The 27,514-nt window shown below is 37.9% G+C and overlaps 1 protein-coding gene across 1 annotated transcript; it reads left to right on the top strand.

Annotated features, from left to right (window-relative positions):
• The first annotated feature begins 33 nt into the window (after positions 1-33).
• On the top strand, positions 34-27,514 carry LOC139150359 (tachykinin-like peptides receptor 99D). The gene is made up of 2 exons (XM_070722669.1): positions 34-940; positions 25,754-27,514. Exon 2 carries the CDS (start codon positions 25,772-25,774, stop codon positions 26,825-26,827), a length of 1,056 nt encoding a protein of 351 aa, XP_070578770.1. The 5' UTR covers positions 34-940; positions 25,754-25,771; the 3' UTR covers positions 26,828-27,514.

Here is a 27,514-nt window from a genome sequence, read left to right as displayed (position 1 = left end):
GCGTCTACGCCTAGAACATATCTGTGTATAAGTCTCCTGACATATGTGTTCCAACCTCGTTGAGGAAGATATGATATTCCCAATTGAGTGGTTTGCGTATTATCAAGGGATATAACGAATACATGAAAGCGCACTCCGGCCGTTTCCAAAGTGTTGATCTGCTGCTATCTAATAAACATCCGGGACCTTCATATGAATATTTGATGATGCATTTTTACCTTGCTATCACTATACCTATATGAATAACGAATTGGGACAAAACTCTTCATTGTTTAACGACCGCATTTTCTATTCATAACATGAACATCCCATTTATATGTGTCAATTAGGCTGTTTTGGTGTGTGTGCGTGTGTTTCAAAGCGTTTGCAATTGATAATCAGAAAATGATGAATATCGTTCACGGTATACACTATCAAAATTTCTGATAACACCTTGACGAAATGAAGTGCATCAAATGTGAGACAGAACATCTTTTTGGCTTACATAGCGTGATAAATACTCCTTAATGAGAAATTTCTTTTCCCAAATAGGAAAACGAGGACCGTGAAACACAGGGCTCAATTCCATGCGAACATATCCACCGTCTAAGGCCTTCTGTAGATATTTCATGTGATATATGGCACATTAAGATATCAATAGAGCGTTTTTTCCTGTTGGTTATGGATAAACTTAAAAGTCCGTCCGAAAGTCTTGAAATTTTATCAAACCAGGCAACTTTTCGTCTTAAAGAAAGCAAAATGGCATGGCAGAAATGTAACGCGAGCAAAGCCGTTCAATACATAAACATATACACATCCACGAATTGAGATCGCTCTTATTGCGAGATGGGCACCCCCGTGAGGTAATGACGTCTGTATAAAAAGTGGTAGTGTGTGTTTCTGTTGTTGTCTCGGCCAGCATCGGTGTTACTGATTCTCGCTCTCTGCTCTGACAGTTCGGGTGAGTATATCATTAAATATAACGTAACAATCATATTATGCACTAACACTCTTTTGTCAACGTTAACGTTCCACGGTTGTGAATTTTGATCGGTATTTTGTCTCGTCTATCCATTCCCGGTCCCAAAGGCTGAATTACCTTGTACCAGCGACACTAAATTCATAAGTGTAGACTGCCGGGGAACTAAACATTGCCGGTTAATCTGTCCCCGTGACGAAACAAATTTAACAGTTTGAAAGCAGGCCGTAGGAAATTTGGAAACACGGTTTGTTTGTCATTGTGCAGGACTTTAAACTTATTAAACAGGTCAACATGCAACGTGCACAAACAGCATGTCATAATTCTGTTAGTGATTTTTCTTGGATTCTTGATGGACATATTACCACTTACTAGTGCTTTACGAAAGTGCATTTACTACTGTTTTGAACTGAACGAAGCCACCTGATTACGTCGTGTCAATTTCATTTTTATGGATTTTAGTCTCCTTGCTTTACATGTATTACCAGTCAATGATGCAAACACATGTTACCAAAGCATACTTCCGAGTTAATTACATTTCACGGAATGAATTGGGACACACTGAGTGGAGCATTTTGCCTTTTCGCCACGGCGACAAAACGTTGATATATGAAGAAGATCAGGTGAGGCATTCTTTCTCCGCTGATGGAGTTGGCTATCTCTAAATATCACGGTTATATAGCTGGTAAAAACATTAAAGGTTTATGATACAGTGTGCCTGAGGCAGCATCGCGTTTAGCATCGACCATATTTTGTCACGCAATCTGCAAAACTATAAATAAATACTATTAACCCTAGTTTTTCGCAATTGCAAAGTCTCTGTAGATCTTGGCCCCTCACCCATGTCCAATCATTATATTTCGCCAATTAGCTAAATTTTAACTCACATACAAATTATTATTATATCACAAAAGTTGCATTTGTCTGATCGACCTGTTTGAGCCAAAAACGTGCGTTCCACAATGCAACCAATGGCGTGACGTACATTAATAAGTACTACTTCACATGCACTCTTGCGGAACAAATGTGATAAACAAGATATCGCTGGAAATGCCTTGACATGCTTTCTGTACAACCAAGACCTATGCAATATTTCACAAACATTACTTCACTGTCTCTTTGAGGGAGACTACACGGAAAGTTCCATTCATTTCATTCCGTATATGAACGTACACGTGATTTGTGTCGAAATAACGCAATTGAAGATGAATATCACTTTATTATTACATGCCCTGTTTATAAGGAACAAAAAATCCATGTATTTGTGGCAGCGGAAAAGCACTGCGCTTATTTCAAATCCATCTCAAATAAGTTTAAATTTATTATGGAAAAGGAGACCATGGAAATCAATTTGGCGATTGTATTATCATGTATGGAGTTACGGCAACAGCATTATAATAATGGTCACTGACTGTATTCTTTATCGCTCTTTTTTTGCGATATTATATGGTGTCTTCCTAAATGTTTTCCTTGTATTTTCAGGGGGATTTCTGAGACATTGTAAATTTTTCTTTTTGTGAATTGTTGTAACCCTTTTCATCCCTGCCATGGAATGACGTGTGTTAATAAAGTATTTATTTATTATTTACAAGGTAAATTCAATGTAGCGATGTCGTTGTCATCTGTGACATGATGAATGTTTCTTAAGGTAATATGCGTCTAGAAAGTGCAAGACTAAAACTTTTGCTCAAACTTTCCTCTTTTCTCTTTTAAAACAAAGAATTAAAAACAAATAATAAATATCGTGGGTCGCTGGGCAAATTTTGTTACTGGAGAAGCAAATTACCCAAGATTTACCGATATTTGAAATTCAAAATGGCCGCAAATCTATTACATAACATTTTCGATTTTCAAAACACAAAGACGGTGAACGTTTTTGTTACTCCAAGGGCTTCAAAATGAGTCCCCACAAGTGGTGGATCCGAAAAGAATTGGAAAAATTTGAGAGTCCAAATATCTGTCCTGGAGGCCAATTCTACCCTAATACACGTTTCATGAAAGGTCTTCAACCTGAAAATGAAAACACATTTAGCGAAAAAGAATCTGAAAGTAAGGAGAGGCTCAATATAGCTGCATATCATTTTATGTTTTCATCTGGGTAATGTCAGAATCTCCAAGTAATTGTTGACATTTTTCACTTTCCGCTTCGATATCGTTACTTTTTTCCTATGTTTTGCTATGTCGTCACGGCATATAAACATCTGGTCTGAAAAGTGTCAAGAATTTAAAATCAACACTGACTGTATTGAGGGAAGAAAGGAAGAGGGGTATGTTTTTTCGATGCGCAACCGCTTGGTACTACGTTCATAAAATGACTCGATCATAGGGTGTTGCATCGACTGTGAAAGACCACAAATTAAGAAGCAACCCATATTTCATCATTCAATTCTGCAGATAATTTATCATAACCAGCCTGCGAAATTACATATGCCAACTCTACATCTATGTAGCTACTGACCTGTGTATTTAGTAGACTATGAGCTCATTACAATTAGACTGATTATTTTGCATATCAGACCAAATGGAGGCTCGGTATTCTTATTAACGTTTTATCACGCCTTCATTTTTCACTATCGTATCTCAAATATACACCCGTGATACTCTCTTCCTACCTAAACCTTTGCTGACAACTTTTAAATTTAACGTTGTCCGCTTCATCACCTTATTCTGGTTTGTACACTCATTTCCACTCCTTGCGACGTCAGCTTACTGATAATATTATCAACATCTTTCATAGTTCCACTACATTTATTTCCGACCTTTATAATCATATCTTTTCGCATTAGCATCGAAACTTTCAGTGAGCTCCCATGGTTACGGTAAGTAAACATGGGAGCTCACTGAAATGTTGCATTTCAACACAAGACTTACAGTCTATGTTACTCATCAAGACGTGAACACTAAATCGTTTACCGTCTTCAGTTGCAGATTTATTGAGAAACGTATTAAAATTGGGATAATTTATCATTTTCGGTAAGATCATCTCAGGAGGAAATAATTTCCCGCTTGCCTGCCTGAGACAGGGCAGTAGCCCTTGACAGCTACCTGTCCGAGGCACAGATGTAAAATATATCTCAATTTTTGAGAGACGAGGTATGAGAGCACAGTGTCGAAAAGAATTATCACGGCACGTACTATTTTCCTAAATAAGGTTACTTTGGAAGTTGCTTACCCCGATGTTTGTGTTTTGTTTTTGTCGAATTCGCAACATTGAGACGAAACAACCAATCTTACGCATTTAGCCGTCTTCTACATGGGATGAATTCATTAACTCCATTGACCTATGACCTAGCTAATTTTACTATGATATGGATTCTTTGCGCGTTATGTGTCAACCAGCGAAGAGTTTATCCCATATTGTCTCGTACAGATATATCACTTTCATTTATAGCTCCCATATATGCATATGTATATATGCAAATGGGAGGTATTCGTATAAGGTGGCAAAATGGCGTCTGTGTGTGTTGTTACGTGCAGAGAAAACGAACAAAAGGGTGAACTCAGCAAATAACGTTTAAACAGAATTTATTACAAAAATAAAACTAATTGCTAAGTCAGGGATAGAGTACAAGCTTTAAAAGTGTACAGACTACTTATCTCAGCTGGGACGGCAAAGCTCCAGTCTCAGAGTTGTAACAGTCAGTTGAATGAATGAACAGTCCTTGCAGGCTTGCAGCTGCACAAAGTCCACAGTATAAATCCAGCGTTGACAGTGAAGGTCTTGAAAAGTCTTGAGAATGACTACTGCTGGAGTTTAGTAACACACAAGAGACACGATCCCAAAAGTCTGACTGGAAGCTGTGCACGTCCCTTTTATAAAGGCATATAAGAACAATCTAGAACTTTTATTGACATGCTAATTACTGTTCTAAAATTATCTCCCTTACACAACTAATCAACTTTCCAGAACATTCCAAACATGACTAATTGAATTCAAGGTTGTGAGGTCATCGAGGGCAGTGACCTTGAGAATGTTCTAGACTAATTGAACTCAGGTCATGATGAGTGTGGGGGAAATGACCTACATAACACACCCCCTCTTCAAAAAAAAGAAAATTTTTCAAAGAAAATCTTTCTTTTACAAATGTAATCTTGAAAGGATTTAAGTACTCAAATTTTGTTTTACTCTAAGTAAAATTTCTTGAAAGTGAACAACAATAAACTCTAAATACGAGAGAGACAGTCTGCAATTAAATTGTCTCTGCCTTTGATATGTCTAATATCAAGATTAAACTCCTGTAACATTAAACTCCATCTTAGCAATCTCTGATTTTGCCTTTAAATTTCTGCAGAAAAACAAGAGGGTTGTGATCAATATAAACCACTATTGGCTGATTTGAAGAAGTAACATAAACTTCAAAATGCTGTAAAGCTAATATCAAAGATAAACACTCTTTTTCAATTGTAGAGTAGTTTCTCTGGGATTTGTTAAATTTGCGTGAAAAATAGCAAACAGGATGATCTACCCATGACTATCCTCTTGCAATAAAACAGCACCAGCAGCCGTATCACTAGCATCTACAGCTAATTTGAATGGCAAAGTGAAATCTGGTGCAGACAACACTGGGGCACTTTGCAGTATGGCTTAAGTGTATCAAATGCCTGTTGGCATTGCTCTGACCAAACAAACTTTACTTTCTTTTAAGTAAGTTAGTCAAAGGCTCAGTAATTGCGGAGAAATTTGGACAGAATTTTCTGTAGTAACCAGCCATACCGAGAAAGCGCATCAGTTGTCGTTTGCAGTTTGGTATGGGAAAACTTGAAATGGCACTGATTTTGGCATCAACAGGTTTTCCTCACCCTGTCCTACAGTATGTCCGAGGTAAGTTACCCTTGCCCAACCAAACTCAGATTTGGCAAGGTTGACAGTCAACATTGCTTTGCTCAGTCTCTCAAAGAACTTCCGCATGAGCTTGATGTGTTCCTCCCAGGTGTCACTATACAGAATGACGTCGTCAACGTAAGCTGCACACCCGTCTAGCCCGGATATGACGTCGTTGATCATCCGTTGGAACGTTGCCGGAGAGTTCTTCATTCCAAATGGCATCACCTTGTACTGGAACAATCCGTCTGGTGTAACAAAGGCGGATATTTCACGAGCACGATCCGTCAGAGGGACTTGCCAAAATCCCTTCAGTAGGTCAAATTTCGTCACATACTTGGCTTTTCCCACTCGGTCGATGCAGTCATCAATCCTCGGGATTGGGAAAGTGTCTGTCTTTGTTAAAGTGTTGACCTTCCTAAAGTCCGTGCACATACGATAACTGTGATCTGATTTGGGAACAAGTATGCACGGCGAACTCCAGTTACTTTTACTGGGTTCAATAAAGTCATTGTCCAGCAGGTATTTGACTTCTTCCTGGAGATATTTCGCTTTTGTTGGATTCAGTCTGTATGGATGTTGTTTTACAGGCTTACTGTCCCCAACATCAACGTCGTGATAGATGACGTTTGTCCTCGTTGGAACATCTTGAAACAGGTGTTTATATTCGTGGAGCAGTTCTTTCACCTGTTGTTGTTGTTCTGGCTGGAGGTGTGCCAACTTTGTAGACTCCAGCTTCTCCAGGATTTCTGAGTTCTGAAGCTTGACCGAGCCCAGCTTTGAGTTTAGAGTATTTTCACTCAAGTCAGTTTCAGTATCACTATCTTCATAATGGTTTGAACTGACTGCACTGACAGGCTGAGTTATAGTAGGATTATCCCTATCCAAATATGGCTTAAGCATATTTATGTGACATAGCTGTTTTTGTTTTCGCCTGTCAGGTGTTATTATGATGTAATTTAAATCACTCAATTTCTTATCAATTAGGTATGGCCCAAAGTAACGAGCATGGAGTGGTTTGCCAGGAATTGGAAGTAGAACAAGAACTTTTTGACCTGGTTCAAACTTCCGTTTGAGGTGCTTTATCATATTTGGTTTTCATTGACTGCTGAGATGACTCAAGATTTTCTCTGGCTAATTCACATGCTTTAGAGAGTTTCGTACGAAAATCTGAGACATATTGCAAAATATTCAGACAATCATCATCGTCTGATAGGAATTTCTCTTTAACGAGCTTAAGTGGGCCACGGACTGTATGTCCAAATACAAGCTCAAATGGGCTAAAACCAAGAGACTCCTGAATTGACTCTCTAACAGCAAAGAGCAAAAAATGAATTCCTTCATCCCACTGTTTCTCTGTGTCAAAACAGTAGGTCCTAATCATGTTTTTCAAAGTTTGATGAAATCGCTCAAGAGCACCCTGACTTTCTGGATGATAGGCGGATGACCTATACTGTTTAATGCCTAGCTGATCCATTACTTGTTGAAAAATACCAGACATAAAGTTGGAGCCTTGATCGGACTGGACACATTTAGGGAGGCCGAATAAAGTGAAAAATTTGACTAAAGCTCTCACTATAGTCTTTGTCTTTATATTTCTCAGTGGTATGGCTTCTGGGAACCGAGTTGATGTACACATAATTGTCAGCATGTACTCATTTCCTGATCTTGTTTTTGGTAGGGGCCCAACACAGTCTATTAGTATCCTACTAAATGGTTCTTGAAATGCAGGAATTGGCTGTAAAGGGGCCTTTGGAATGGTCTGATTTGGCTTTCCTACCATTGACATGTGTGACAGGTTTTACAGAAATGTGCTACATCCTGCCTGAGATTAGGCCAATAAAAGTGACTGAGAATTTTGTGATAAGTTTTCCTTACTCCCAAATGACCAGCCCAGGGGGTTTCATGGGCTAGGCGCAATATTTCAGCACGATAGGGCTTTGGAACAACAATTTGATGTGTTTTATAGCCCAATCGTCATCAACCAAGACATCTGGAGGTCTCCATTTACGCATGAGAATACCAGATTTTGTATAATAGGAAACAGAGCTATCTGAAGTTTTACCTTCATCATCTACCCTGTCAAACAAAGACAAAATATCTGGGTCTTTGTGTTGTTCTGCAATGAGATTTGATCTAGAAAATGTCTGACTTTGGTCAGCAGAAGTTTTACTGGAAGTTTCAAATCCACGAGGGATAACGGAATGATCCGTGTCAAACACCTGACTGAGAAAGGTGTCATTTAAGTCAACATCTGTGACATTATTTTTGAGAGTATTTTGATTCTCGGAAGTTTTCTTTGACATGGCTCGAGTAATGGCACATGAAGGAAATAAATCGGGTATCTCTTGTTCAATTGGCTCTGGATCCTGATCTAAACTAGGATTATCAGTCACAAGTGGATTAGTAATGACCTTGTCCCCAGCAAGGTCGTTTCCAAGAAGAAGGTGAATCCCTTCAAAAGGCAAAAAAGGCCTAATACCTAAAGTCACAGGTCCAGAAACAAAGTCCGAAGACAAATAGACATTATGGAGAGGAACAGGAATGTAGTCATTACAATCTACCCCCTTAATAAGAACTTTAGAACCTGAAAATGACTTTTCAGAAAACGGCAGGGTATCTGCCACAAAAGAGACTGGGAAGCCCCGGTATCTCTTAAAATTTTGACAGGGGTAGCAGAAGAAAAATCACTAGAAAGTGATATAAAACCATCATGAATAAATGGTTCGAAAATACCCATAATGCTATCTTGAGAAGAATTGACCTTGACCTCATTAATTGGGGATGAGAGGGGTTTAACCTCAGAAAATGTGTTGCACACATTATTAGACTCTAATTGAGTTGATGAAGAAATAAAGCCGGTGGGCTTAGATCCACTTTGACCACTTTGACCTTCACGTTTTCTTTTCAATTTGAAACACTCTGACATTAAATGGCCGTCTTTCTTACAATAATTACAAGAAAGTGTACCAAACTGTTTGTCAGAAGGAGATTGAGACTTGGGATCTGATGATGTGGGAGTGTTACTTGAACTCTGTTGAACTGTTGTCATTTGATTTTCTACTCTCCTTTGAAAAATTCTTGGATGAAAAGGAGGAGTTAAATTTACCTGCATTGTTTCTGTATGAAAAGGACTGGGATGGTTTGCTGAGAAATGAAGATTTGTGGGTCAATGAATAATCATCGGCCAAACGTGCAGCAACCTCCAATGTATCTGCCTTTTGTTCATTGATAAACGTCTTGATGTCACTCCGAATGCACCTCTTAAATTCTTCAATCAAAACAAGCTGTCGTAATTTGTCATAATTCTGACTGACCTTTTCAGAAGAACACCAGCGATCAAACAGTTGTTCTTTTGTTCGAGCAAATTCAACATAAGTTTGATCCTTCACCTTCTCACAATCCCTAAATTTCTGACGGTAAGCTTCAGGCACCAACTCATAGCCCTTGAGAATTAATTCCTTCACAGAATCATAATCTGAAGCCTGCTCTACTGACAACTGAATGTAAATTTCTCTGGCTTTACCCACCAAAGCACTCTGCAAAAGCATAGACCAGGACTCCTTAGGCCAATTCAGACTCTGAGCAATTTTCTCAAAATGGAGGAAATATTTATCAACATCCTTTTCTTGGAAAGGGGGAACTAACCTGAAATGCTTAGTGATGTCAAACTTGTCTGAAGGGAAGAATTTTCCTGACTGTCCAAGCTCTAAACGTCTCATTTCTAACTGTAGTCGATGTTCTTCCAATTCTCTCTCCTTTTCTCTCTGTCTTTCTTCCATTTGTAATTCTTTCTCTCTCATTTGTAATTCTAGTTTCTTGATCTCCAAATTTGTCTGCATTTCTAATTCTAATTTTCTGAGTTCAGAGGTAGACTCGGGCTCATAATCTTTCAGGGTGGATTCCTCAAATTGGCCTAAATCAACTAGATGTTTGGCAATACGGTACTGTATTTCCCTCTTGCGCATAGATCTTTTGACTTCTACTTTAAGGAAATTGGCCAGTGCTATGAGGTTGTCTTTTCTGAGGGAATTAAATGTGTCCTGATCAAGGTCATCCATAAATTCGTCTGGTTTAAATTCCGCCATGATTGAATTTTGCTGAGTTCACAGTATACAGTAGTTTTGAAAAGGCAGGCAAAATGTTGTCAAACGGCTCAAAATATTCGGCTCCCGGACGAGCCCCCAATTTGTTACGTGCAGAGAAAACGAACAAAAGGGTGAACTCAGCAAATAACGTTTAAACAGAATTTATTACAAAAATAAAACTAATTGCTAAGTCAGGGATAGAGTACAAGCTTTAAAAGTGTACAGACTACTTATCTCAGCTGGGACGGCAAAGCTCCAGTCTCAGAGTTGTAACAGTCAGTTGAATGAATGAACAGTCCTTGCAGGCTTGCAGCTGCACAAAGTCCACAGTATAAATCCAGCGTTGACAGTGAAGGTCTTGAAAAGTCTTGAGAATGACTACTGCTGGAGTTTATAGTAACACACAAGAGACACGATCCCAAAAGTCTGACTGGAAGCTGTGCACGTCCCTTTTATAAAGGCATATAAGAACAATCTAGAACTTTTATTGACATGCTAATTACTGTTCTAAAATTATCTCCCTTACACAACTAATCAACTTTCCAGAACATTCCAAACATGACTAATTGAATTCAAGGTTGTGAGGTCATCGAGGGCAGTGACCTTGAGAATGTTCTAGACTAATTGAACTCAGGTCATGATGAGTGTGGGGGAAATGACCTACATAACAGTGTGTACGTATGTAAGTATGTATGTATGTCTGTTAGTCCGTCCACATCAAAAACTCCTAAACCGCATCGGCTGCCGTCTTAGTATTTGGTGTACAGGTGCTCCTAGGGGTGGAGATGTGAATTTGTTCAAATGTACATGTCTGTGCCAAAAATATGCAAATGAGGGGAAAAAAAGGAAAAATCTTGCAAATGGCTAAAACTCACTAAGCATTGGTCAGATTTGGTTAAAACTTAGTAAGCAGATTCCTTCAGGTATTCTAAATTATGTGTGCAGAAATTGGGGTGAAGTTTGCATGTTTGTATTTTTAGGGTATTTTTTTCTGTTTTTAGTCAAAAAATCTTGTTCTCTGAAATCGCTGGTCTGATTGCTCTGAAAGTTAATATTCATGTTCCTCAGGATGACCTCAGTCATGCTTGTACAAATTGTATTGATAATATCATATTCATAATTTTGGGGCAATTTTCCCAATTTTTGATAAATTTTTTTTTTGTCCAAAAACCACTGATCTGATAGCTTTGATATTTGGTTTACAGGTATCTAAGATTAATCTCGATATAATGTATTGAAGTTATGATGAACCTGGCAATTTTTTTATTTTGGGGGCAATTTTTGCCTTTTTTGGTCAAAAAAAATTTGCTCCTAAAACTACTGATCTGGTAGCTTTGATATTTGGTGTACAGATTCTTAGGGTTTATGTTAATAAGATATATTGAAAATATATCAGGACAAAATCTGCAACTTTGTATTTTGGGGGGCAATTTTTCTCATATTTGGTCAAAATATTTGTTTCTCAAAATTTACCAGTCTGATTGCTTTGATATTAAGTAAACAGGTTCTTAGGGTTTATGTTAATATGATATATTGAAATTACCGGTAGGTTGAAATCTGGAATTTTGAATTTTTGGGGCAATTTGCGAAACTGTCAATTTACAGGGATATCTTTCACTTTGTATTTCTAAGGTAATGTGGTGATTCAGTAAGCATTTGATATGGTAAACTGTATTTGGTGTTGAAATGCAGTAAAAAATAATCAGAAAACATAGCTGAGGTGATTTTAGCAGGTTTGGTTTCCAACAAATATATTCAAAATTTTTTTCCATGTTAAAAAGTGAAGGGGGGGGGGGTTCCTGGCAGATTTTGAAAAAAAATCCAAATAAATGTCAATCAAAAAATCAGCAAGAGAAGGTTTGACAAAAAGAAAAGGTGGGATAGTGGGAAAAAAAGAATGTACAATGTTATGTGTTTCAGTCTATGTCAAATATTGTAAATGAAAAATCAAGAACAGTTACGTTTGCTGTGTGCTTGTAAAAGATAACATATTTGTCAATACATAAACTGCCTTGCTGATTGATTGTCTTAAAAATTATCACAGAAGTAGAAAAGGAAAGAAACTAATCAAATTGCTGTAACATATTCACCCTCAGTGTCTGTAGGCTTGTACTTAACTATTTTATCATTGCATTCAGCTTTTTGTTATATCTTTATCACTCTCCATGGGCCAAGGCACACTTGGGGGCCAATGTCATCACTTTGTGCCAGTCTGTGGATGTCTGTCTGTCTGTATGTATGTCTATGTTTCATACAATTGTAGGTTTGTTTTGATAACTATATGGGAGCAAACAGTGATATTGTCACTATTTTTTAATTTATTGCTATTCATATTTCAATAATGATTTTTGTTCACATGATATGTTCCGTCTCCCTGTTGCGTATTGACTTTGTATCGGTAACATTGAGTACACAGAGTGAGTCTTTCCATGTTTTGATATATAACTATATCATTTTTAATATTTAATTATTAACACGATTGGAACTAATTTTGGATAGTTGGATATAGTGAACTAATGTCGGTTTAATCTGAAAATGTTAGCTCATCTGCTTTTCTCTTTAAGCAATGCGATTGTTTTTACGAGTAATTTGCAACATTGCAACATTCAGCTATATAGCACCCAACACTTTTGAGAAATTTGCAAAAAATAAAGATCTAATTATCCCAAATTAGTTCCAATCGTGTTTATTACGAATGTTATACCGCTCTGTAATTTGAACCACGACATACTTGGTGTATCGCTGGAGCAGCCGTTTTCGCATATAAAATTTCTCGTAGCGTGCGACATATGATCTCCTCTTTCTGTTTACGGAAATGAAGACACGGTTAGTTAACGGATCCTCCGGCGTGGGTTTAGATGTTGGACAACAGTTTTCAAAAAAGGTAATGCAAAGTTAACAAGTGTAATGTCCAAAGACATCATTTTTTCCGTATAAACACAATATACACGGCAAGATCTGGCAAATGAAGAGAGGTCCAGCACTTTCTACTGTCAATACGAATCTCTTCGAAACAACATGTACAACGTACCCAGATGCGAACTTTCAATTCGCCCCGAGATGTATAGGTTATTCCGCCAAACTCGAGCTAGTAATTAGCTCTTTTTTACGAGATGTTTATCCACGATGTGACTGCTTAACGTTACAATTGTATTTCATTTCAGATAATAGGCATTCGTAAGCGGGAAAACAGTAACATTCATTTTTAAACAGATTTCATATTACAAACCTACGCCGACAAGAACGACAAAACGTCACGTGACAATATACTTATTAGAAGCAATTTTATCTAGAGAAAGAAATGCTTTTATGGGTTTTATTGGAAATAAACATTTGAATGTGATCATATGTTTATGATTGATTGCTGATAGTGGCCGGGGTCGGGGATTGATCCGATTATTTGCATGAAACGTTAAAATAGTATACATAAAGTATGACGCAGTGCCAATTCTCACTCTTATCAGTTGTACCACGTGACTGGGAACTGTGTACTGCAATACCTTTGTTTCATGCCATACGGACTTAAGGCAGTGAAAGAAATTGGGGTCACCGTGCAAATTTTGGTACCAGAGAAATAAATTACCCAAGATTTGAAATTCAAAATGGCCGCCATCCCTATGTTAACTCTATGGAGAAAAATACAATTTTCGATTTTCGAAAAACTAAGACGGTATAAAGTTTATTTACACCAAGAGCTTTAAAATGAACCCCCACTAGTGATGGATCGGAAAAGAATGAAAACGTTTGAAAGTCCGAATATCTGTCCCAAGGTGCATTCTACCTTAACTCATACGTTTTTTACAAGGCCCCATTCAAAGTTTTCATTGAGAGGGTTCACGCTTGCAAAATTTTCAGCGAGAACATTTAGATTTAACGCTGTTTCGAGGTACACCTTGATCGATCGAAATTGCTCTCACTACCAGCCGATCGATTATTTATTCACCAGTTGTAGTTGCATGAAAAATTTAGAAACCAATCATATCCAGACAATTTTGTGACTCCTCTGTGTTATTTTATTTGTCAAAATTATCCTTGCACACATTTCCATAGACCACGGGTGATTGCCTCCTTCCGGTGGGAATATGTACAACAGTAACGCCGGGCATGTCAACGTCAAAGCGGTCCTCTTTTGATGCATGAGAAATGTATAGATATTAGCCACGTACTACAGTTTACTCCCTCGATGAATGCAATTTTCTAATACAAGTCGTTATTTTGCTTGAAGGAAGATAAGTGACATTTTTGTAAAGTTTCACATGTAGTTGATGATAAAGCTGGTCGCGTTTTTTGATTTTACGATTTCTACTCATGCAGGTTTCATTTATAAGCTTAATCACACAGGTACCCACAAAGACTTTGATGCAGGCTTAATCGACTTTTAGAGGGTCCTTTTTTCCCTGATTGTCGAGCTAGGGGCTAAAAAATAAGTACAGTAATCTATTTAGATCCGATGGCAAGCCACTTTGCATACAATATCGTTGATGATGTCATCGCAAGAAGTATAGCTCCAATTATAGCATTTTCTCCCGTCTACTCGCGAGGAAGGACATTTTGTCCTCCCCGACATCTGTGACATTGACTGATACAGTTCTAGTCTTAAAAAAGTCGGGATGAATGCATTGATCACTGATATACAGAAAAATATGGACACGAGTGTTTAAGAGACCTGAGAGAGGCATCACATTGGATATTTGGCCAAAAATCAACTGTATTTTGTTTATCACAAATCTTCAAGCAGTAGAGTATCTCCAGGAAGCATATGGCATCTCATATTCTAAACTATAGTTTTTAAGCGCTAACAAGCATACATTCAAACATACATAATTATGCTTTGCCGTAGCACCTAACAAAGATTTAGTATGATTCACCAATAACACTGTACGATTCAAATAAGATCTATACTAGAAGACCCACACTAGGAAGATCAGAATTAAAATTGGTGGCGATCTATACCTCATCACGTCATACCCGCATTCACATTCACGTCGTTATGGATCCTAAAATTTAACAAATAACTTTCGGATTGAATTATGTCAATAATGTCTTCAAATAGTATCTGTTTCAAAAATATGCTAATGGAAACAAAAAACACCAATGTTCTGTCAATGTTCACTGATTTATATCTTCAGCTTGTCTTTGTCCGATGAACATACTAGATAAATATCTAATTTATGAATGACCGCATTTCTGATATACAGTCTACAGATAATTCATGAAACAAAGCCGTGAAGAATGTTGCATATAGTAAAAGTATGATATTTACTAATTTATATAAATTGAAATAATACATTGTAGATTTATAGAACCAACTGCACGGCCACTTGGTCACTTGGCCTCGGGTAACGACTCGGAAAGAGAAATATGTTTGTTTTATTTGGGTCATGACAATCACAAAAAATCTCAAAACCGACCAACTCTATCTATCGGAGGATTGTTTGAGAAAACGCACATATTTCATTTAGGGCCTATCAATTTCGCAGTTTACATACAACTGTCGGTTTTCTGTGGCAGTGAACCAACGACGAGAAATCGGTCATGTTGGCTTTAATTATTTGCATCTTTATTCGGGTTTCAAGAAACCTTCTCAAATTCTATAAGGTAAACCACAAAGCACGCAAAAAAGACACATCTATGTATGAATATACTATTGTATCAATAGATAAACATGTCCTACTTTCTATGAAAACAAAGGCCTTTATAATAAAGGTGTTTCAAAGTATATGTAACCTTCCTACGCATTCAATTAAAACAATTGTATAAATATCATTATTACTCTTTTTCAAACATTTAGGTAATAATGACATTCTCAGGTATGTTAATGCATGGGCATAGGCTTACATACATGTAAAATCAGTTTGAACATACATTTTAATCAGACCTGGTCAGAAAATTGCGAAAATTGCCAAAAATATGTTTCGCATTTGATTAAGTTGAAATTTATCATAATATATTACCTAAGTCAGATCACGTGACCATAATCTGTTATTTTCCCGCCAAAATTGTATATTGCAAATAGCTGAATATTCCAACCGCTAAAGATCAAAATATTTAAAATATTATGACCAATTAATGTAAAATGGGATGGGAACTTGTGTTAGAACTAATGGCAGATGCAAAGTTATTGAATTTTTAATAACATTTCTTCACAAAAAACAACAAATACAATATTTTTGACGTTTTACATGAATATTTTGAATATCAGAAAGAAGTATAGATAGAGTTTCATGAGTGCCATGTATTTTTGAAAGAATATGATAGATGTTGTTTCCAAAAGTGCAAAGAAAATCCAAAAAATTTAACGGGTTACGGTTGGAATATTAAAATTAATAAAGATGTAAATTTTGGCGGGAAAATATCAGATTTGGTCACGTGACTCAACTCGTCAAGAGTTAGGCAGACATTTTTTCAAAAGAATTTAATAATTCCAATAATTAGGCCAAATATCAATCAAATCTGGTGGTCTTTAAAGATAATTGATCATTTTCTTACTTTTGGGCTTGATGGGTACAAACACCCATGCATTAACTTACTTGAGTTGAAAGCTGTAAAGAGACGTAAAGTAATGAGAAAACGAAGGTATTTGCTTTGGCAACTTCGTCGATTAATCGCCTTAAGGATGATACCTGTAAACGTCATAAAATACTAGTACCATGATTTAGATAAACAAATGGTACAGATCATTTAAAATGATATTATGTCTATATACCACAATATTTGTCATAAATGGGACATCTCCTGAAATGTGACAGCCGGATACCAGTGTGCATTGTTGGTATCAAAAACCCCACTTAATTCAGAAATCGTGTTATTTCTGCGTCGAGTGTGAAATGTGGAGTATATATATTTCAATGAATATTTCCCCATTTGAATATCACAAATTCTAAATACTTGTCGGTTGATACATATAAGTAAACTTTGTTTGCCGTTTTGTCTGCACAAGGTTTACTTGTTGCTTGGTCAATTTCAGATAATATCATAGAATGCTCAAAAATGTATGTCATTATGATTCTTTGTCATTTCAACACCGCAAATATATTTCAAATATGCATTTGTAAAAGTGAATTTATCGAGTATTGGAGAGTAATGTAATCGTTTTATGCGAATTTCAAAGAAGAGTTATTCATATAGTCGTAACGCAGGGAGACGGAAGCTGTTCGCAACCCCGATCGCCTGTGAGGGTCATCACATCGAAAGTTTATATGTCAGTTTTATCAATATTTTCGACTCAACGTATAGCAAAGTATATTGTCGAGAATTTTGGGGCTGCAAAAGGTGCATGACTTTTAATTGAAGCACGTAAAGAGAAGGAAAAATATTACGAAATAGATGTTATTTTAATTTGAGGTCAACAAATCTGCAGTAAGAAAGGTTGTGAAATGGCTTAGGATGGTTTGTGGCAATGTTCTACATCAAGAGTGAAATGGCTTAGGATGGTTTGTGGCAATGTTCTACATCAAGAGTGAAATGGCTTAGGATGGTTTGTTGCAATATTCTACATCAAGAGTGAAATGGCTTAGGATGGTTTGTGCCAATGTTCTACATCAAGAGTGAAATGGCTTAGTATGGTTTGTTGCAATGTTCTACATCAAGAGTGAAATGGCTTAGGATGGTTTGTGGCAATGTTCTACATCAAGAGTGAAATGGCTTATTATGGTTTGTGGTAATGTTCGACATCAAGAGTGAAATGGCTTAGGATGGTTTGTTGCAGTGTTCTACATCAAGAATGAAATGGCTAAGGATGGTTTGTGGCAATGTTCTACATCAAGAATGAAATTGCTTAGGATGGTTTGTGGCAATGTTCTACATCAAGAGTGAAATGGCTTATTATGGTTTGTGGTAATGTTCGACATCAAGAGTGAAATGGCTTAGGATGGTTTGTTGCAGTGTTCTACATCAAGAATGAAATGGCTTAGGATGGTTTGTGGCGATGTTCTACATCAAGAATGAAATTGCTTAGGATGGTTTGTGGCAATGTTCTACATCAAGAGTGAAATGGCTTAGGATGGTTTGTGGCAATGTTCTACATCAAGAGTGAAATGGCTTAGGATGGTTTGTGGCAATGTTCTACATCAAGAGTGAAATGGCTTAGGATGGTTTGTGGCAATGTTCGACATCAAGAGTGAAATGGCTGAGGATGGTTTGTGGCAATATTCTACATCAAGAGTGAAATGGCTTAGGATGGTTTGTTGCAATGTTCTACATCAAGAATGAAATGGCTTAGGATGGTTTGTTGCAATGTTCTACATCAAGAATGAAATTGCTTAGGATGGTTTGTGGCAATGTTCTACATCAAGAGTGAAATGGCTTAGGATTGTTTGTGGCAATGTTCTACATCAAGAGTGAAATGGCTTAGGATGGTTTGTTGCAATGTTCTACATCAAGATTGAAATGACTTAGGATGGTTTATGGCAATGTTCTACATCAAGAGTGAAATGGCTGAGGATGGTTTGTGGCAATGTTCTACATCAAGAGTGAAATGGCTTAGGATGGTTTGTGGCAATGTTCTACATCAAGAGTGAAATGGCTTATTATGGTTTGTGGCAATGTTCTACATCAAGAGTGAAATGGCTTAGGATGGTTTGTGGCAATGTTCTACATCAAGAGTGAAATGGCTAAGGATGGTTTGTGGCAATGTTCTACATCACGAGTGAAATGGCTGAGGATGGTTTGTGGCAATGTTCTACATCAAGAGTGAAATGGCTTAGGATGGTTTGTGGCAATGTTCTACATCAAGAGTGAAATGGCTTAGGATGGTTTGTGGCAATGTTCTACATCAAGAGTGAAATGGCTTATTATGGTTTGTGGCAATGTTCTACATCAAGAGTGAAATGGCTTAGGATGGTTTGTGGCAATGTTCTACATCAAGAGTGAAATGGCTAAGGATGGTTTGTGGCAATGTTCTACATCACGAGTGAAATGGCTGAGGATGGTTTGTGGCAATGTTCTACATCAAGAGTGAAATGGCTTAGGATGGTTTGTGGCAATGTTCTACATCAAGAGTGAAATGGCTTAGGATGGTTTGTGGCAATGTTCCACATCAAGAGTGAAATGGCTTATTATGGTTTGTGGCAATGTTCTACATCAAGAGTGAAATGGCTTAGGATGGTTTGTGGCAATGTTCTACATCAAGAATGAAATGGCTTAGGATGGTTTGTGGCAAGGAAATGGCTTAGGATGGTTTGTGGCAATGTTCTACATCAAGAGTGAAATGGCTTAGGATGGTTTGTGGCAATGTTCTACATCAAGAGTGAAATGGCTTAGGATGGTTTGTGGCAATGTTCGACATCAAGAGTGAAATGGCTTAGGATGGTTTGTGGCAATGTTCTACATCAAGAGTGAAATGGCTTACTATGGTTTGTGGCAATGTTCTACATCAAGAGTGAAATGGCTTATTATGGTTTGTGGCAATGTTCTACATCACGAGTGAAATGGCGTAGGATGGTTTGTGGCAATGTTCTACATCAAGAATGAAATGGCTTAGGATGGTTTGTGGCAATGTTCTACATCAAGAATGAAATGGCTTATTATGGTTTGTGGTAATGTTCGACATCAAGTGTGAAATGGCTTAGGATGGTTTGTGGCAATGTTCTACATCACGAGTGAAATGGCTTAGGATGGTTTGTGGCAATGTTCTACATCAAGAGTGAAATGGCTTAGGATGGTTTGTGGCAATGTTCTACATCAAGAATGAAATGGCTTAGGATGGTTTATGGCAATGTTCTACATCAAGAGTGAAATGGCTTAGGATGGTTTGTGGCAATGTTCTACATCAAGAGTGAAATGGCTAAGGATGGTTTGTTGCAATGTTCTACATCAAGAGTGAAATGGCTTAGGATGGTTTGTGGCAATGTTCTACATCAAGAGTGAAATGGCTAAGGATGGTTTGTGACAATGTTCTACATCAAGAATGAAATGGCTTAGGATGGTTTGTGCCAATGTTCTACATCAAGAGTGAAATGGCTTAGTATGGTTTGTTGCAATGTTCTACATCAAGAGTGAAATGGCTTAGGATGGTTTGTGGTAATGTTCGACATCAAGAGTGAAATGGCTTAGGATGGTTTGTGGCAATGTTCTACATCAAGAGTGAAATGGCTAAGGATGGTTTGTGGCAATGTTCTACATCAAGAGTGAAATGGCTTAGGATGGTTTGTGGCAATGTTCTACATCAAGAGTGAAATGGCTTAGTATGGTTTGTGGCAATGTTCTACATCAAGAGTGAAATGGCTTAGGATGGTTTGTGGCAATGTTCTACATCGAGAGTGAAATGGCTGAGGATGGTTTGTGGCAATGTTCTACATCAAGAGTGAAATGGCTTAGGATGGTTTGTGGCAATGTTCTACATCAAGAGTGAAATGGCTTAGGATGGTTTGTGGCAATGTTCTACATCAAGAGTGAAATGGCTTATTATGGTTTGTGGCAATGTTCTACATCAAGAGTGAAATGGCTTAGGATGGTTTGTGGCAATGTTCTACATCAAGAATGAAATGGCTTAGGATGGTTTGTGGCAAGGAAATGGCTTAGGATGGTTTGTGGCAATGTTCTACATCAAGAGTGAAATGGCTTAGGATGGTTTGTTGCAATGTTCCACATCAACAGTGAAATGGCTTAGGATGGTTTGTGGCAATGTTCCACATCAAGAGTGAAATGGCTTAGGATGGTTTGTGGCAATGTTCTACATCAAGAGTGAAATGGCTTATTATGGTTTGTGGCAATGTTCGACATCAAGAGTGAAATGGCTGAGGATGGTTTGTGGCAATGTTCTACATCAAGAGTGAAATGGCTTAGGATGGTTTGTGGCAATGTTCTACATCAAGAGTGAAATGGCTTAGGATGGTTTGTGGCAATGTTCCACATCAAGAGTGAAATGGCTTATTATGGTTTGTGGCAATGTTCTACATCAAGAGTGAAATGGCTTAGGATGGTTTGTGGCAATGTTCTACATCAAGAATGAAATGGCTTAGGATGGTTTGTTGCAATATTCTACATCAAGAGTGAAATGGCTAAGGATGGTTTGTGGCAATGTTCTACATCAAGAGTGAAATGGCTTACTATGGTTTGTGGCAATGTTCTACATCAAGAGTGAAATGGCGTAGGATGGTTTGTGGCAATGTTCTACATCAAGAATGAAATGGCTTAGGATGGTTTGTGGCAATGTTCTACATCAAGAATGAAATGGCTTATTATGGTTTGTGGTAATGTTCGACATCAAGTGTGAAATGGCTTAGGATGGTTTGTGGCAATGTTCTACATCACGAGTGAAATGGCTTAGGATGGTTTGTGGCGATGTTCTACATCAAGAGTGAAATGACTTAGGATGGTTTGTGGCAATGTTCTACATCAAGAGTGAAATGGCTTAGGATGGTCTGTGGCAATGTTCTACATCAAGAGTGAAATGGCTTAGGATGGTTTGTGGCAATGTTCTACATCAAGAATGAAATGGCTTAGGATGGTTTGTGGCAATGTTCTACATCAAGAATGAAATTGCGCACAATCATTGACCTTGCCATTTTTCTGACTAAGGACACAATGACTTTTAATGCCCTAAAGTCATATCTGAAATCGACTCAATCTGGCGTCAATATTGCATGTGCGGCCTCCGTCGCGTAAACATTCCTTATTACAGCGTATCCAACTCTCGATCAGAGCGTTGTGTACTTGATCGATGCTTAACACTGAATATCCGTTGTCGTTACCAATTTTTCGCATAAAATATTTGTCGAGCATGCGGTTCTACCTTTTGTCGATAAACTTACCGATTGCACCAGAGGTGAAATAAATAATAGACGCATGACCGTGTCGAAATGCAATTATTTGATTGCAGGAAATAATTACCAAATACCATAGCGCATAATGCATGAAAAGTAATTAAGCGATATCTGAGCTCAGTTTATTAACTGGTTTGGATTTCCGTTCTGGAAAATCGATCAAGAATCAGCTTTTACCCTAAAACGATCGAAAAATAAATAATATTTCTATTTTTCCAAAATTCGTTTTAATGATCCGTCTTCCTGGTTGAAAAATTTACTTTGATTTATTGACCGGTAAAAGCGAACTTCCAATTATTAATAGAATGTCTTATCCCCGAAGCAAAGTGCAGAGTTGTTAGCTCCTGTGATGGAGCTGTAGATATTTATCTGAGGATTTTTTCTAAAACTGTATGAAACCGAAACAACTGTAGTAACCAGAAATAATCAAAATAAAGTGGCCGCCACACCAAAAACAAATAAAACACGACAGGAGCTAATTTGGGATAATTGGATAGTGAAGTAATGTTGGATTAATCAAACAATGTAAAGCTCATCTGTTTTTCTTTTGAAGCAATACACTTGTTTTTAGGAGTAATTTGTAATATTGCAACATTCAGCTATAGGGCACCTAACGCTTTTGAGAAATTCGAAAAATATAAAGATCCAATTCTCCTAAATTAGTTCCAATCGTGCTATAGTTACCTCTAAAAGACTGCTCAGACTCGCCTACAAGCCATGTCGATACTCTGGCTATTTCTCGGTCCAAAACTGGGGAATTTTTTAGAATCGATCAGCTTCGTGCATGTTTAACCGATTTTCTACTGACTCGAGGCATATCCGACCAAATCACTAAATCTAGGATGCGGCCTATGTTGTGCATACATTACCTCAGGCGATGGTATAATATGTCCACTTCTAATAGTTGTGGGACGCTGAAAATCACGCGATGAGCTAATCTATGACGTCTATTCTACATCGTGCTAGCAAATAATTTAAGAAATTGAAAGATTCAGTACAGACCCGACATGGCTAATTACGGATTTCGGGATGATCGGTTCTGACCCTGACCTTTTTGCCTCGCAATTTTATCACTTTTCAAGACAGTTATATCGGCAATACGTCAAGAGAGTTTGGCTGTCCTACTGTGACTGGAAGGGCAAAAAAATGTACTTGCAACCAATGCTTACCCACCCGCAGCTAATAATCGCAAAGATGTGTGATTGCGTGGGTAGGGGTCACTTCGGCAGCCTCCGACGCTCCTCTCCCGCAGGGCATCCAGCGATGCCCGAACTCTGCGACTCAACCCGACAGAAAGCAAGTATTTTTATATATGACATATATGATGTAGATCTAACGAAAGATCATATACAATATTTAAATCCAAGTGTACGGCACAGTGAGCTTGCATTAGACAGTCACGTCTTGCTTTGTCAACTCTGTGTTCACAATGAAAATGAGTCTATGAAATTTTGCAGGGTAATTCACCATTACATCCAAAAACAGAAATCAGACACTCTTTGCACCAGTTTCAACCATTCTCCAAGTTAAGAACATGGACATCGGTGGGGGGGGGGGGGGGGCACCTTGCAAAAGTTTTCGATTACTTACACTGCATGAAAACCCAATAATTCAGATAAATTCACATTAATGAGTTGCCTGTATTATAGTATAATACACGTGAATTCACATGAATCCACGTGAATACAGGCTTGCTGAATACAAAAAATGGATTCTTGACTGTATTCATCTGTATATGCACTCTTCAGCTAAAATACAGGCAATAATCCATGTTAATACAGTAAGTATTATAGGGTTTTCATGCAGTGTGAAGTACGCTGCACAAAATTGATAGCTTCAAATATTCCAAATTGGCCTTCGTTTTCAGCTTAAATTGTACGGGAAAGATTAAATTTTCGATTTTCACGACACTTGATGAAAATTAAATTTTCTTGACAAGCTTTGAAATGAGCCCACAGAAGCTGTCGACCTGCCAAAATGGTAAGATTTCGACAACACCAATATGTTTCCCCGAGGTGTGTTCTACCTTGAGCAATAACTGCGCCAAAGTTCCGATAACAAGGACATCTATCAAATGATTGCTTCATATCTGTTTTTTCGTCGTCCATCGATTTCTTAAACATCATGAATACAGTCTAAAATAGATTACTAGGATACATTTTGTTTAGATCGAGCTCTCGTGATAGAAAAGACGAAATATAGGTCCTACAGCGACAAAACTTTCAAATAATAATGTTATCATATCCCCTAAAGGTGTGGTACGTATTCACCGTTCAGAAAAATTGCTGATCAAAGATTGTCACAAACTTATTGTGTTTTATAAGATATTTCATCATTTTCTATTAAATGCAGAAATGATGCTTTATGGTGATAAAGTTGTGCACATCTTCATATCAGGGTTCCACCTTCATTGCTCTTTGTTAGAGTGCATTTATGTAAAAATATCGATTTTGGGGAAATCGCTATCAATACGATAAACCACCTGGTTTAATGAGTATTCTGTGTCATATCAGTGCTTAGTTTCTAAAGATGAAAGATTAAAGACGGAAAATCTTCAATCAATTCAATGTTAGCGTTTGATGTTTTGAACAAATTAGACCTATATTTGTCCACAAAAAGTCGAACAATTATTAATCTGGAACGAAATCTTTGCAAAAGCCTTCTTTAAGTCGGCATTCGATGTCAAGGAAAGCTGAAACTTTTGGCAGTATTTAAGAGAAGCGAGCGGTTCTGCGCGTGATGATGTTTGCATATCATGGAAGTAGGTTCACCATCAGAGCTGTACCAAGACGTTACCTTGAAGAACAAGCTAGTTTCTTCTTGTCTACTGGAGCATGAAGACTCGACTTTACAATTGAAGCGTTTTAATTTGTTTTACTACCCGATGTTAATTATTTTAAAGAATTCAGAGGGAATTCGCAACGCCTATTAATTTTAATCTTTTACAGGGAAATTCGCCACCCTTGTGCGTATGTATGTATGTATGTATGTATGTATGTATGTATGTATGTATGTATGTATGTATGTATGTATGTATGTATGTATGTATGTGTATGTACGAGTTTCCTTCGAAAATGGGATGCGGTGGGACAGCAAACGATAGCTATACACGCTTTGCTTTACATATTTACACAATGCTTTCTCGACAAAATGGACAGGGAAGTGTTGCATTCAAAACACCAAACAAACATATTTCACAAACATTGACTTAAATCTGTGCATAATTACATTCCCCCATAACAAACCCTGCAAGTTCGGTTTGTATTATTCACTGATAATAAAAATACGCCAAATCAGAATTTTTTATGCTTTATTATATTTTCAAGCGGATAAGTTTACCAATGAGCTAAATGTATTTGAAGAATAACTACCTAATGTATAAATACCTGATTGTTTTTTAATTCCACTGGCAATTGCTTATTTAATTTATGTATGTCGGGCTAGTCTCTTAGATACGCCATTTGTGTTGCCAAGTTACGACGTCATCATCGCTTTTCCTGTGGACTAAAATTCCACTTAGTCTATAAAAGTGCAACTGTATGCCAGAGGCGGTAATTGAAATTTAATTTTCGACTCCATCTCTTCTCTCAACTGAATGCATGGTCATAAAAGTGTTTACGTGAATTTGAACAATTTAGACAGTTATACAATTTTTTATCGACATATCGTCCACATATATGACAGCTCGAACTTCGAATCATTCGTCAACATCTACGATACATAAATACAGAATGCATCGGCATTGTGGTACCTGTCAGTGTCTCACAGTGATCATAACTTTTACATGTAAAGGAGACAAAACATCCAAACAAATTGTGCAGCTAGCTGTGAGTCCATAGACAACATAATCCGCTTGAAAGTGTTCCCCCGGAGAAAATTCCCCAAGGAAATTTAGAATCTCAGGACAATTTCTTTCGGGTAGATAGCTTATTACGTTTACGATTTTCCCTATAAATTGTGTACCTGTTTCTACAGTCGTGCAAATATTGTGAAAACGCAAACCTTCCAAGATCAGGGAATCCGAAAGAAATTTTGTCTTTGCCCTTGACGTTTTCCCATATCATGGATAGCGGTCCAGATATTTGACTAAACAAGCAGTTTCTTCTTCTATCCGTTGCAGATACCTGGGCTTCTCGCAATGACAACGTATACTAACATCAGCGAAGCGGGCGATTACGAAATCCTCATGCCTCCCTATATATACTTGACTGAGCTGGTCTTCGGCATCGTAGGGACACTCGGCAACTTGTCGGTAATAATCGTCGTTCTGAGTACTGCCAAGATGCGAACTCTCACTAACTATCTCATTCTCAACTTGGCCGTTGCCGATTTCTTTGTATCATTCCTGCTCATCGTCAATAAGTACGTCACCCAAGCTTTTTACATACCGGTCCCCGGCGGCAGCGCAGGTATTATCTACTGCAGGTTGTACTACAGTGCTGTGTTTTTCTGGGTCTGCATCAAAGCATCTACTTTCAATCTCCTGTTGATGACCTACGAAACCTACGTGGCAGTGGTCCATCCGTTGGTGTACCCGGCATATCGTACCAAGCGGAACATCATCTCCACAGTGGCAGTGTCATGGATTCTGTCCCTGCTCATTGAGTTAGTTTTCGTTCAATACCACGGTAAGGCGGACGATGGCGACTGCTATTTGTTCGTCTACAGCGAACCAGCCGTCGGCGTTTTCCTCGGGGTGTTTAACTTCGTTGTCACTTTCCTGCTGCCAATGATACTTCTAGCCTGGGCTTGTTTCAAGATACAGCGCCGACTTGGAGCAAAGATTTCGAACATTGGCGACGGGACAAGTATACCGCAGTCAGAAACAAACCTCAGAGCAAGACGGAGGGTGGTGAAGACACTTTACCTGGTCATTCTCTGTTACGCCGTTTGCTGGACCCCGGACAGTTTCTTGTTTCTGTGCGTCAATGTCGGCGTTTCCGTCGAGTATACGGCCACCTACTTCAATGCTTTAGTTCTCTTAGCGTTTGCAAACTCAATACTCAACCCGATCATCTACATTTTTAAGTACAGACAATTTCGAATGAACTTCCTTCGAACTTTTTGTTGGTGTCTGACGAAGAATTCGATCGGTCCAAAGTCGACCGGGCAAGACTCGGCCAGTATGACTGGTGGGCGAACGAATCCGCCAAACGTTGTACCGGCCGTCGCCGGCAGAGGTGGTCATATTTAAAAAGTCGATGAGCCCCATATACCTATCTGCCCCACATAAAAATCTGCATATTTTCATGTTACAAAAGTTGATATTTGGTCAGATGCTATCCCATCTCGTGAACCAACTAGCACAAATAGCTTATTTTTTGTGAAAATAACTGACCAAATCAGAATGAGATGATAATTTGCATCTTGTCTCTGCTTTCGGACACTGTTAAACTTCCTTGCACTGACATCTGAATCAAGAAAGTACCAGGGTAAATTTTATTTCATTATGTAAGCTCGAAACATGTCACCATACTGACTTTGAATAGACACCACTCATGGCCTTTGGGTGAAATTGAGAGAGAGAGAGAGAGAGAGAGAGAGAGAGAGAGAGAGAGAGAGAGAGAGAGAGAGAGAGAGAGAGAGAGAGAGAGAGATATCAGCCAGTTTTTGATTGTAAACTCTTGATTCAGGGTCAATGTTAGCTGTTATGTCAAATTCCCCGCTGTCACTCACTAAGCGTGGACATATCGAGACAAGAAACGGGTATTTAATTATCGTTAAACATATAATATCAGAAATAAAGTTTCTATTAGCGATATTTAGTGACGATGCTCTTCGGAAGACGATTAACGAAAATTGTAAAGTTTTAATAGAAAAGGAAAAAAAGGTAACCTTTACTATCTAAGAATGAGATTTGCTTGATGAATGTAGGTGTATT

This window comes from Ptychodera flava, chromosome 14, assembly GCF_041260155.1.
Source record: "Ptychodera flava strain L36383 chromosome 14, AS_Pfla_20210202, whole genome shotgun sequence".
NCBI classification, from domain to species: Eukaryota; Metazoa; Hemichordata; class Enteropneusta; family Ptychoderidae; genus Ptychodera; species Ptychodera flava.
The sequence above is the reverse complement of the archived record's forward strand: the minus strand, read 5'-3'. Positions and strand labels throughout refer to the sequence as shown.

Bases quoted from the DNA above. Each gene is read 5' to 3' on its own strand.
- LOC139150359 (XM_070722669.1), top strand. From the start codon at position 25,772: ATGACAACGTATACTAACATCAGCGAAGCGGGCGATTACGAAATCCTC.